The sequence below is a fragment of the Erithacus rubecula genome, assembly GCF_903797595.1.
Source record: "Erithacus rubecula genome assembly, chromosome: 1".
Lineage (NCBI taxonomy): Eukaryota > Metazoa > Chordata > Aves > Passeriformes > Muscicapidae > Erithacus > Erithacus rubecula.
In genome coordinates, this window is record NC_136658.1 from 47,748,611 (window position 1) to 47,762,697 (window position 14,087).

General features: G+C 39.9%; 1 protein-coding gene across 9 annotated transcripts in view; it reads right to left on the reverse strand.

Annotated features, from left to right (window-relative positions):
* Window positions 1–5,010: 5,010 nt before the first annotated feature.
* MBNL2 (muscleblind like splicing regulator 2) overlaps window positions 5,011–14,087 on the reverse strand; it is a 102,175-nt gene continuing 93,098 nt past the window's right edge. For all 9 annotated transcript variants that reach the window (XM_079306979.1, XM_079306981.1, XM_079306974.1 and 6 more), the window contains one exon: window positions 5,011–5,528. In XM_079306979.1, the coding sequence (XP_079163105.1) occupies window positions 5,401–5,528 (128 nt within the window). In that variant the 3' untranslated portion in view covers window positions 5,011–5,400. The remainder of the gene's footprint in view (window positions 5,529–14,087) is intronic.

The following is a 14,087-nucleotide window of genomic DNA, read 5'->3' on the forward strand; positions in this document are numbered from 1 at the left end:
TCATTGACTAAATTCATCTAAGGTATTGTAAAGTATCTGAGACACCTGAATGGGGCTGGCAGACTTAAGTTACCATACTCGCCCAGACCTGTGCTGCTCCATGGCAGCAGCTTTAGGCCAAGTGGGTACTCTGCAGTGTCTCATCTGAGACTCCACAGGTACAGAGAGAAAGCTGGATCCCACTCTGGCAGTTTTCTAAGTGTGAAAAACTTGTCCACTCACAGTCCTGAGCTGTGCTGTCAGCTACCAACTTGAGCATCTCTGAATGTGCTCCACTGGCATTCAGTGCAGTGGCTACAACCATAAAACAAGGAAGCAAAAGCACTTCCTCCTTCCAGCCCTGCGTGAAAAGGAGAGGCAGTCATGGCAAATGCAAACACAGCTCAGGTTTAGCAGAGGCAGCACCTGCATGACCATCCCTGGGGCTGTTCCTTACAAGGAGAACCTCACACCAGTGTGGTCACCCTCGCCACCTCCACAGCCTGGCATCTCTTTGGTCTGGTGGCCCTCTGAGGAACCACACAGGCCACACCTTGACTGCTTTGTGACAAGACTAAGGAAGACACTCACCAGAATTTGTTTTCCTTAACACTGGTATCCAAATCCAGCCCTTTGAAGATGAGAGGAGCAGGGCGTCTTTCCTGTAGTGATTTTCCTAAATCATAAAGCCAAGTGTCTTCCTCACATTACAAGAAGCCTTGATGGAAATAATGCAACTGCAACCCAGCATTGAATAAGCAGCTCACACCAATACCTTCCTTTCACATTTCCTAGTGTTGCATTTTTTGCCCTCTTACAGCAGAAGGTTTTCATGTCACTAAACAAGTAATTTATTTTCTACAATTTCTATGGTTTCTATAATTACAGAATGAGAAGAATAACAATTTAGAACACATTTCCATAATTTATCCATTCTCAGATAATCAAACTACCTATTCCATACCTATATGCTTGAATACATTACATACCAGCAATAATGCAACAGCTGAGGTGATTTTGCTGTTGCACACACCCACTCCAGCAATAAAAATCATCTTTACCCATGTCAAAAAGCCTCCAAAACTGTCAATTATATGACATTAAAAAGGCAGGCTACTGGACAAAAGGCTTGGCTAGAGAACTGATTGCAGCATAAAGAGCATGGTATGCTCAGATGACTGTACAATCAGATACCAAGGAAGGTGTTCAGCAGTTCCAGGGAGGTAATTTTTTTGGTTCCATGAATTCATGGAATAAATGTCAGTAGCAGGAGATTCAATGCCTGCACTGTTGAGCAGCCTTGCTCACAAGTCCTTTTATCTATTGTCACCCACAGTACAGAAATGTTGGGTTGTTTCTGGACTCTTTTCTGGAGTGAAACAACCCTTTCTGAGTCTTTCTTTCTGAAAGAAAGAAAACCCAGTTGCTGTTTTAGTAACTTGCTCAAGAGTCAGTCCCGAAGTGCAGCATGAACAAGGTTCAACCAGTTTTGGATTCCTTTGCTGTATACAAACATGCAAAACTATCCCAGCAGGCTCTGATCCCTCAAATGTCACACCCCCTTTTGTTTCATGCTTTTAATTCCAATGGACTGCAAAAACACCCCAGTGCTCAGACATTTGAAATGACAAACAGGCAACACACAAAGAATAAGTCTTTTGGCCATGGCCTCCCCGTGTGGGGCCAGGGGAGGTGCATGGCCAAGCACGGTGCTGATGTTGAGCACCAGCACCCTGCTGCAGCCCTTGGCCTGATGAGAGGGCCACAGCAGCAGCCACAGACTGCACAAGGGGATGTGCATGGCAGGGGGAAAAGCAAAGGTTTTCTAAAGGAAACTTCTCTTGGAGTAACTTCATTTAGGAAATGCTGATGTTATCTGAAGGGGGTACGCTCTGCATGTAGACACATACAGACACTGTGTTTGGTGTGGCCCCTGAAAACTCACGGCTTCCATGAGCACTTGTCCAATGCCAAGAAAGTGTCAGAGTTGACAAGAAACAAAGCAGCTTTTAGACAAGCAAAGTGGCATGTCCTGACCCTTACTGGCAGCTGACAACTGTCCAGGGTGGGGTTTAACATAAGAAAGTGTCAACAGACAGCTCCTGAGTCATTAGGAGTTGAATTTTAATCATTTGCTGCTTCTGCTCTACAATGCCCTTGCAGCCCTCTAATGCTTCCCTGTCCCTGCAAGCCATCCTGTTTCTCCTCTCCATCCCACATACTCATTCTCAGCAGGCTTCTGGCTCAGTGCAGAGTATCATGTCTGTGATACATGCAAATAGACTGGTTGACCTGGTGGTTTTCCACATCACTTGTGACTTTGGGCTCCTTTCAAACCAGTCCTGTGCTGATGGAGTGTAGACAACTTTACGACACAAACCCTTCATGATTCTGCAGGAATTATATTCCCTTTCTTTAAAAGCATTTAAAAAAATAAATCAGAGAAGGCAGTGTGAAGAAACCACAGAGCTGCCAGTCAGAAGTTTTAGTCCCTCCTGTGTCACTAGCTTGCCACACAATCTCTGCCCGTGGACACACAGCCCCAGGTCCCTCTTCCCAGAGCACCACAAGAAAGGATCGCCCCGACTCCACTCTCATTTTAAAATGCTTCTTTTTATTTCAGTGGTTGTACATTGGGTGAATGAATTTAACGTCACAACAGAAATCGAATGGCTATTTAACAGACCACTAGTAATTATATATGCTGGAAAAGAGTGAATGGAGGGGTTTCTTTGAACTGTTACCGAAATATTCATTGTACGTGTCGTCAATTATGCTGGATGAGAGAGGCAAACAAAAAGGTATTTTTGTGAGGTGCTGAATCCTTTGAAGAAAATAAGCACTGAGACATCTCAAGTCGCTTGAAACCATGTCCCAGCTACAGTATTCACTGTCTCCATGTTGGCCCATCTCATGGTTCTTTTAGGGGGTTATATTTCTTGTTGTATTTTTTTTTAATTAAACAAAGCATTTAAAATTTAATCATTTTCATTAGACTTTTTTTTAAAATATAAACAAAGTTTTGGCAAATAATATTTATACAGAAAAATAGTTTTAGATCTTCCCAAATTTTGAAATAGTCTATAAAATTACTTTATAAATAAATAAAATGCAGAATCTGTTGTACACGTATTTGCACATCTCTGTAATTGCCTCCTTACTGTTAGCATAGGTTTGTACTTGTACAGTTTTCAGGAATATTACAAAGTCATAAAGTCGGAAAGTGGATCTCTTATTAAAAATACATTTTCTCTTTTTGTCTGTCAGTTTATCTGGATGAAAGACCTGATTATCTGAAGCTTCGTCATCCATGGGCAAAAAATAGTAATATTGGATTAATTGTAAAAAACATAGAATAACAGTAATTTTGAAACGTAAAAAGTTCACACAAAACGATGTCTTGGAGAGTTATCTACATAAAATATTTAAACATGGATAATTTACCATTTAGTATTATACAATAAGCTACCCAAATGCCTAAATTAACTATTATAAAAAAATAAAAACAACTTTGACAGATATAGGCAAGTTGCAGTGTCAACTACCTAGTTATAATGACTGAGAAAGTCTACAAATATTAGTGTTTTAATAGTATATAATGGTGATACCTTAACTTCTAAAGTAACAAGTTAAGATACATTATTTTTCCACAAATTAAACTAATGCAACGTTACAAGCACTATGTTAATTTTACAACCAAATTGTAATTATTTTTATTTCCTTTCGGATGATCAAATCTCCAGCTTTATATATAAATAGATAGTAATTAGACATTGGACATACAAGATTTAGCCTGGAAAATAATTTCCTAGACAAATAATAATATGGTTAGTGCCTTCAGTCGTTCAGAACAGGCAGTGCTGCCAAAGTTTAAAATAGTTTACAATCAATCTGAAGAGGTTAAGTTAAAATACTGCAATCACTAGTAATGTCCACATAGAAAACTTATGCTGCAAACAATTATACATAATATCCACTTATAACAGCTGTCTTGTTTTTTTAAACAATAATTTAAAAACTATGTCATTTATGTGATACATGTGCAACATATAAAATGTGAAATATGAAATATTTGGTACAATAGTGCTTGAAACAAATCTCAAATCAAAAAAATGAAATTTTAATTATACATATATAATTACCTTGTAAATCAACAAAGTATTTAAAAAAGTAAACAACATTAAAATCTGCTTCATCCATATATATGTATGTATGTATATATAACATGTATATAATTGTATTAAAGATATCTTCATACTTTTGTGACATAAAATATGTTTTTAAAGGAAAACAATTAAAAGAACTATTTTTTCTCCACTCTAATCTGGTTACAATCTTATAATCCAATTAAAAAAAAATGCAAATACAGTAATGATTTATTAAACTGAATCTCATTCTACATTCTTAGTGTTCAGTTAATAGCCTAGATTAAAGTCACCTGTGAAGTTTCAGTGACTCAACTGAATTTTAATTAAATTAGAGTATCATACAATCTCTTCATCTACAGCCTTCTTTTTTGCCTTTTCTTTCATTAGTTTGGTCTTGTTTTGTTTGATTTTACACTTCTAGAAATTACTTCTTAACAGCTTGGATCTTTTTGGTAACCTGACTATGAGTTTCAAAGATTATTTGCGTCCGGTGAGATTTGACTGTTGGCATCAGGCTCACTTTCATCAAGTCTGATGTGACAAAATTTAGGCACTTCTGCAAAGTCTATTTTAAAAACATTATAAATATACTCGTAAAATAATATTCTCAAGACTTTGTTCTTTTGGGGATTGAAAGGGGTATGAAGTTCATACTGTGCAAAATTTTTAAAATTTTCTTCTGCTATTCTGCTATGATTCAAATGCAACTTCTCCATACAAGTCAAACACCAACCATGTGCATCTAAAGACTTTGTGCTTTACTTTGGACTTCTGGCTAAAAAGATCAGATTGGCAGAACGATGTGCAGGACACCGGGCTGTGTTTCACTTCCTCTGTCTTGGAGTCAACTCACCAAAGGAGCAAAACCAAGATTATTTTTAAATTTATTTTTTTAATTGAGAAGAAAACCCCGAATCATAGTTTGGGTGAAAATTAAACCTGCAACTGGGGAAAGTTTTTAGCCAATGCAACTCAATTATTGCTGAGCTCGAAAGATTCATAAACAAGGAATCTCACGAGACTGACTGATCTGGACCATTTTTGTCAGGTGTAGTTATGGAGAAACGACAATATTTGCAATAATTAAACTATGCTTAGAAAATCTTTAAAACTAAATGTTATCCTTTATGTCTTGAAACATCACAGCTGGTATCAGGTAGTTAACTATTTTAGGTTGGAGTATAGTAAGCATACCATATTTAATATTCATATATGACATAGCAGCACTAGCTTTTTTGAGTTTTTGATTTGTCCATAAGAACAAATTCTTGACTTAGCATGCAGTTTGTGGCAACTCTAGAGAGGAGGAGACGGGGTAGTATGTACAGTAGCCGTGCTTGGCCGTCCGCAGGGAGGCTTCGTGACACTCCGTTCCGCTCCTGCCGGCTATTTCAGGATTATCTGTTGAGAGAAAGCGAGAGCGTGATCGCGCTTCTAGAGACGCGGGGACAGCAGCGCGCCCAGACGGCCACGCTGGCCTCACTGAGCTCAGGCACAGCTCACACAGGACAGCAGCCCGAGAGGGACAGTGTCCTGAGTGGGACAGTGTCCTGTGTGGGACAGTGTCCCGTGTCCTCAGGCTGCCTGCAGGTGTTTGTGTCTCACACACCTGGTTGTCCTCCCCGGCACGCAGACCCTCATGTGTGCATGAGAACACGCAGAGGGGGCACTTTATGTGTGAAAATACTGGAGGGCAGTGCTGAATCCTCAGGGCCCTGCCTATCAGTGGAGGTGGAAGCCCTGCACCTCCTGGAGGAGCTCAAAGTGCATCCGTGCCTGGGGCGATTCTCCAGCTACCACTGTGCTCCCAGAAAGTCAGGAATGACCAGGGGAAGCAGTGGAAGAAGGGCTCCTTGCCACTAACAAGCAAAAAGATGTGGTGGGCTGGCTGTTTTCACAAAGCAAAAATGTCTTTTTGATGCACTTTTAGAAGCTGCTAATTCCCTAAAATAATTAACTGCAGATCAGTGAACTTGAGAGGTTTTCTCACGCTTCCTTATGATGAGGATTCTAGGGGAATCACCACAGTGGTACCTCTGTGCACCTAACTAGTCACTAACCTTGCTGCTTTACCTTCATGGTGTCTCAAATGGGGTGAAGCTATCATTTTACAGGTGCATTTTGCTCGTGCTTCCAATATTGCAAAGGTTAAATGCACAATGTGCTCAGCAACCAACTCCACCTGCTCGCAGTTTTGGAAAACGGTTCAGATTTCCATCACCTGCCTGAAATGGCTGTCAGTGAAAGTGGTATCAAAAAGGAAGGGATGTGATACTTTATCATGCCATTGTCCAGACTTAAGCATAAGTCAAGGAATTTAGAGTGTATTGCCTGCTCTTCCTGTTTCATTTGGCACTTGGCATATTTTTAAGCTGTATTTGCAGGTGGTACGCAAGGCAGTCAAGACAACACTTGGACCTACTTGTGTATTATGAAACTAGACCACTCCTTAATGCAGTATTTATATTAAAAATGGGGGGGAAAAAGGTGTTTGGAAAGTATCTACAGCAACATACTACCTCTGACATACACACCACCAAAAAGAAACACTCTCAGCTCTGTGTGGCAGGTGCTTGTCCCAGTACCCTGCCCATCACCCCCACTGCCCCTCACAGCTGCACTGCCTTGCTCTCTGTGCACAAGCACCATCTCCCTGACCCCAAGGACCTTGTCAGCAAGCCAAAAAGCCATCTTTGATTGCCATCAGCTCTGGAAAACTGGTGACACGTGAAGCCCCATTGTAATGACACTGTACAAACACCTGCTGCTCCAAAGGACTTAACATCTAAATACATCATGCACACAACAAGGACATATATTTTTAATGAACTTCCACCCATTGTGAGTCTGTTAGCTTATCACCTATCTTCTGTTTCCTTTTGAAATAACAAAGAAATGCCTTTGCTCAAATAATAAAGCCCTGTCTATGATAACCCTGGTCCAGCTCCAGCCCAGTGATTGGATGATATGTATAAAAAACACAGCCGTGCTGAAAATAAGACATGACCAAGATTTTCAGCACTGGTATTTTTAGCATGTCACAACCCAACATGTCAATTTAATTAATAAAGCAGCTTTAGCTATACTGGATTAGCCATAATCACACAAGAGTATTTAAAAGATCCTAAGGTCTCATTTAATGGGACACAACCTGAAACTTAGTAAGTTTTCTACTCAGTAAAATCCCAGAATTTCAGACACCACAGCTGTCTACATAATCTGCCAACTTTTGAGGGGATAAACTTGCATTTTCCTACAGCTTTTTTTCCTCACAGTACAGGGAAGACAGGTAACTGCCCCTTTGGTCAAACAGTCCTACAAAACCAGTGTTCACAGTTCCCCCAAAATGTGTGATAAGAGAAGGCAGAGGGCCTAATCTGAGGTTGTTTCTTGGGAAAATGGTAGGACTATTCCTAATTGTGATTCATCCAAGTGCCACTCATCCTGCTGCATGCCAGGCAGGACAGAGGGGTCCTGGCAATGTGAAAAAGCAGGGACCCCTTCTCTTCCCTGCCCTGGTGAGTGGCAAAGCCCAAGGAAAGGACTTCACTGCCATGTCCCTATCCCCGCCTTTTTTCTCCTCCTGTCAAAACTCAGGAAAACAGCCAGGACAATGTGAACACTTTCCTTTTCTGTGCAAGCGTGTCCTGTTTCTGGGCTGCAGGTGCCAGAGGAGCAGCTGGAGCTCTCGCTCTGCCGGTGGCTGAGGAGCTGCTTGCTTGCAGCGCATCATCCTCGATGTGCCGCCCCTCGTACACGGGCCGTAACTAGGGCACGCTGCACCCGGCTATTTCCAGTACACGTAGGAGTCCTCCTAGGAAAAAACCCTCAAGTGTCTCCTCAGAACAAGCTTCTCCAGTGCAGAGCTGCAGAAATGAGGAGCTCCATTTCTTTTGTAACCTTAGCCACAAAGTGCAAAACGTCTCCCGTAGTCTTTAATTACATGTTCACACCCTATTTCTCAAAAGATATCACAACTCTGCCATAGCTACATATGCAGGCATCAGCTTCTGCTACTTTTTTTTTTCACTGTGTCTCACAGAGAAACAAAAAATCCTAAACTACTTTACATGGAAAACACACTGTGAACCTCTCCTGTTTAATTTACAAATGAAGTAATAAACTGTGATGGAAGGCAGAGGTTATCTAAATCTGCATCGCTGCTTAATTGCTCCATCACTTGCATGCTGAAAAAGGAGAAGCTATACTGGAGAAGGAACATCCCTGCAAACACTTTCCACAGAGCCTGCACTCCCTTGTTACTTGCAAATAGGTGCAGCCACCTTCATGTTCACTACTCTTTGAAGAATTACATCTCAAATGCACATATATATGACTTGTCGTATTTGCTCTGATACTATTATAACATTATACTTGACAGCAACAGGGTGTAATGTCATGGCACTCTTACCATAGTATATATAAGAAAAAAAGCCCTGAAAAACAAGACTACAATGAGTGTGCATTGTCCCATGTACAAAGCTATACAGGTCAAGCATAGGAAAGCATTTTCTCATGCCCTGTATGGATAAGAACCACAGGTGTGGAATGGACATGCCAGAAAACCACCTTATGCTGCTGCAGTAAGAGATCTAATAAGAAGACTATTTCTAGCACAAGCAGAATGGCCTGGCACTTAGAATCTTGAGTAGTACCTCACAGAAGATTTAATAACAGAAAAAGGCATGTTTTGGGGGTAATCAGAAATAAAGGTACCTTCTCCATCATCTTCTTGTTTGGTAGCCATTTGAAGTGGCAGAAAGCCGTCTACCCTTTAGGTTAAAATCATTCACACTGTGCTAATGCTGGTTAGCAGACCTCACTGAAACTAGCAACACGAGTGAACCTAAATTTCTGCAAACTACTTTCTAAATTCACTCCTCAAAATTTTCCAGCTCTTTAGAGGTGACATTTTCAGCTTTGAAATGTCAAGACATTCTCTCCTACCAGAGCATGGCTCTTTTAGACCTTTACCTTCTGACTGGAGGACCTCTGAGTGATCACAGTGGTCATTAAGCCCCTTGTGCAATGCAGAACATCCCAAAATTCAGGGTTTGCTCTTAAGGGTGATACAGTTCTGCAGTGTCATCCAGGGGAATGACAACCAAGAGAGATGTTACGGACAAGTTTCAGCTTCTCATCAACTACTAATGTAGATAAATCGATTTGGGAGTTCCTCAGACCCAGCAAAGGTGGCTGTGATCAGTCATTGTCTCAAGACTCAAAAAGTAAAATTTAAAGTCTTTTAAATTAAAGTAGAAATTCCATTTTTGTGAACTTTTTTCTGACACCCAGGTTACTGCTTCACTTGATAAAGTTAATGGAATTGACCAAAATACAGAGAATCATGACTAGGTTCTAGGAATTACAAGAACACTGTTTGGATTGAGATTTTCTGTTTTGAAGCTATAATTTACAAAGATTCTTTATAGTCTCTGACTTGAATTCATTTTCCAGATTTATTATGCAATGATGAATACAGAAAATTTACCATTCTGCATGAATTCAGTGCACATGAACTCTTGTTCAACTAAAGACCTGTCACAGTGGATCAGCTGGAAAACATGACTTTGCATCTACCACTGACATGTTTCTTTTTCAGAAGTTTTGATATTATTACTCCAAAATACAGTGTGTTTATACACCCTAATATATTTTAAGAAGATGTTAAGATTGTATTTGATCTCTAGACTGCAAAGCACTTACCTTTCCAAAAATTAACTCATACATAGCAAACATTCTGGTCTGCTCAGCCTTCCATTTTGAAAGCAATATAGTAATACGAGTTTCTTGTAAACAAGATTTATCCCAGACCATTTCAGACACAAATGCCTCAGCCAGTCATCCATTTTACATCTTCCTAGGCTATCCCAGGCAACTTATTTTAGCATGAGACAGATTATCAACTCATGATGTTTTTTTGCCCTCCACCAAATGGAATAGTCTGTGGTGAGCAGTTTGCACCAAGGTCTTTAACTTTCAGAAACCTGCATCAGGATAGATGAACCCTTCCACAGTGACATTTTCTGTTTTCATGTTTTTCACACAAGTAGCAGACTGGTCAGATATATCTGGGCTATACATTGAAAATGACAGATATTTTCAGACAGCCGGCTCATATCAGACTGTCTCATAACTTCTCCCTCTTTCTAAAAATAAAAGTAACACCAAGTATTTCTTCCTTATGACAAGGAACCCAAGACTATTTATATTTCCTCATGCCTTTGGGAAATGCCTCCACATCTTTATTTTTCATTTTCTCTTAGAATGTTCCCTTGTGGTGTGTGCCTTGTTTTTTTTCTTCAAACTAAACAACTTTTTTTTTTAAATTTTAAAATTAGTAGTGGAAAAAGCTGAGTAAATGTTCAGACACTTACTGAAAATAATCTCTATTGTATCAGTTATGCCTGGTCTTATTTAATTTTTTACATAGCCTAACAGATGGACTTTTTCCATCTCCTTTTCCCCACAGATTCTGCAGCAGCACCTCCATGGAGCAGCATCCCAAACATTCCTCTTGCCCACACCAGGCTTCCCACCACCACTGTCCCATGGGAGAGGTTTTGCCCGTCTTGACCACTGACAGCTGAGCCAGCTCCAACTCCTGCTTGCATTAAGTGCAGCCCAGACTTTTTCCTTTTAGGGGAGACTCTTTCTCCCCTGAAATCTCCTGCTGATTTCCAGCATATTATCATTTAATGGATATGTGCTTTGTTTCATTCATTAACCATGGTTCTCTCCTCAATCCTGGGCCGAAGGAGGATTTTATCTTATTGCTTTTCCATTAATCCAGCACAACCCCAATATATTTGTCTACTTTGCTCATCAATAAGGTAATCTCTGTTTTGGAAATAGCAAATGAGATGTCTGGGCCACAGATGGCTGCCTACCCACACAGGGCCTAATATGGGGGCATCAGGTGTTTCCTGAGGGCTGGAGGTCCTATTTCCTTGGCTTTCTGATAGCCCATTCCCTCATTTGGTAATTCTGGTGCCCTGCTCCATCCTCTCTTTTCTTCCCTAAATCTGCATTTGCCCAGTTTTGCCTGTCCCACACGCTGACAATATGCCCTGGAAATGGCTGAGGGTCAGATGCCCACGCTGAAGTGGACACATCTGCTCTCACATTCTCATTCCATCAGGCACAAGCTGCTGGCCATCAGGCTGTCATAAAGCTGACAAAGACCTTGTCTGAATACATCTCTTCAGGATGATATATAAAAAAAAAGTTCAGGGCAGTTGTGGGATCCCAATGGGTTCAAGGGTTCAGCAGCATCATTTTTCTCATTTAATTGCCACAAGGTCCTGAAAGAAGAGACCAAAGCTGTTTGTGCTGCCAACTCCTTAGCTTGCTTATGAACTTCTATAGGTATTTACTGAAGTTATTATGTTCAATATTTAAGTTCAACTTAATAAGTATTTACTCACTCTGGAGAAACAGAGTAGTTGGTTTAGAAATGAAAGCAATCTGGCTTTATTTATTCTTCTTTAAAGTAATAAATAATGCAGTGCTAAAAATTGATCATAACATACTCTAATATATTCTACCAAAATCTATTTTTAACTCATTGCAGAGGCAGCAGACAGCCTATATAGAAGTGAAAAACCACTGCTGTAGTATTTTAGGAGCACCCATGCAGAGATTGTTTTGGAGAGCCACTCAATTTTACCTTCCAACAGGTCTGAGCTACTGCAATAATCTATGTTTTTCACTTCCTACTTTTAGGTCATTTTCCTCCTCTTCTTGAATTCTAGAAACTGCCAGAATAAGCTTGCACAGAGAAACTGAAAGCACAAATGAGTGAAAGCCAATCACAAGTTGTGCATTATCCACAGAAGTGCCCATATTCCTCTTGCAGGAGTGCTACTTCTCTACCCCTGACATCCTCACTTAGCCTTTTTTTTTTTTTTTTACCAAAACCTGCTTTGCATTTTCATTTTAGACACCAAGCATGCAAGATGAGGCTGCCACTGCACATACAGCATCCTTTTTTGCCAAAGGCACCACTGCACACAGAGCACAGCTGGCACATCTGCAGGCTCCTCAGCAGTTATCACCACTCTGAAACCCCTCCTCTCCCAAAACCTGGCACTCCAGTTCAGACTCCCTTCAAAGCAAGAGACAACATCCAGAACAAAACTGGAACACAGAAAAGTACCAAACTGACATCCATCAAGGTTACTCATAAGACCTTGTGTCAGTTTTATAAAACTCACTGTATTTGTAACTTCTCTGAGAAAATCTTAACCTTCCTGAGTTTGACTACTTGCCACTTCCTTAATTTTGTTCTTATCTGATTACTCTCACACAAACAGACACACATACTAGGGGCAGGTAATATTGCACCAAAAATGAAGTCAGGCAAGTTAGCAAATTTCTGCATCCAGCTGAAAGTCATGACAGATACAATCAAACTAAATAAATATATAGATGTTTCCCATGCAGCCTCCTGCACACTCAAAGCCAAAGACTGGGATTTCTAGTAGGCAATAAATCACACACCAAGATAAAAATACCATCTTTGTTTAATTAAAGGGAAAGTATTTGGAACACCTAAAGATGTCCAGATGCAATTATTTTAAAGGACAGAATCCTAGACAAGTACATCTGGAGCTCCATACTGCTCTGTGTTGTTAAAATTTTATGATGGAAAAAATCCATACTCACGTGGAGCCATGTGTATAAACCATGAAACAAACTAATTTTCCTCCAAATGCTTACAAAATTACTGGACCCTATATTATTTCTTATGTTTAAATAATAAATATATGCCCCAAAAGTTTTTACTCTACTTGTCAAAATATGGGTTGTTGAATAAGTGAAGCAAAAACACAAAAAGAAGTTATTATATCAATACTTGAAATTTCTGTAACAGGGAAGGGAAATTTATTTTGACTTTTGTTATATAAAAGAATGAAGCCTTGCTTACTGCTGATGTTGTGTGACACTGCCATCTAGCAGGATACCAGAGGAAGCAGGTTTTAGTCCTATATAGGGGAGAGGGGTGTGATTTTTTTTTCTAAAAAATCCACAAAACAGAACAGAGATTTTTCCATTTCTTCTCTGGTGGCTTTTTGTATATGAACATGTAATCTAAAGTTTCATATACAAGCCTGCTAGAACTTTTTATCACCTACAAAGAAACAACATGCTATGTTAAGAGGCCAAAAAATTATTAAAACAAAAGCTTGGTTAAAGTTTGCATGAGACTAAAATAGAGTTCCATTTTATTTTCCAGGGTAATCTTTTGGCTTTTTCTTCTCTGGTGCCTTAAAAAATAGTTTTGCCACTTATTTTGTAACATCAGCTGTTTCAAGGCAATTCAAAGGATATTTTTTTATGCTGCTCAAGATTTGCTGTGGGCTTTAATATTGGAAACTCTCACTTCTTGAGTCTGAGAGTCACAGCTACTTACCTGTAACTTGGTGTCAGACAAGATAACTGGAGTGAGATGAAGCTTGTGATTTTTGTGTGTCTAGCATGAAAGAAGCAGCAAGCTGTTTAAGTTTGCCTTGCCTACTGTTACAAGCTATTGCTATTTAAATACCTTCTCTAGAGAAATGATTCTTCATGATCAAGGGCCACTTAGGTTTGTTTTTCAGGTTTTTCAGGTTTTCCAGCCTGGTGCACGTACAAAGCACGATGGTCAGTCCTCAGGTGGGCTCAGTAGATACCCAACACTGTTCTGCTCTGAGCTGGTTACCTCAAAGTATTCCCTCTGATAATGTGTCTGAGGATGGAACCTGTTCCTCTGTCTCCTTTTCTGGACTTTTCCAAGTCAGATTCAAATCACTCTTTCTGTTGTTAGAACAGAATTTTCTATAGGAGCATTTAACTTGGAACTTTATGGAATTTTTAGACCAAAACAAACAACAAAACTAAAATTGCTTAGATACTCATTATTCCCAGAAGTGCTTTCCTACCTGTAACCTCATTCCCTCAAGAAACTGCAATTAAAGG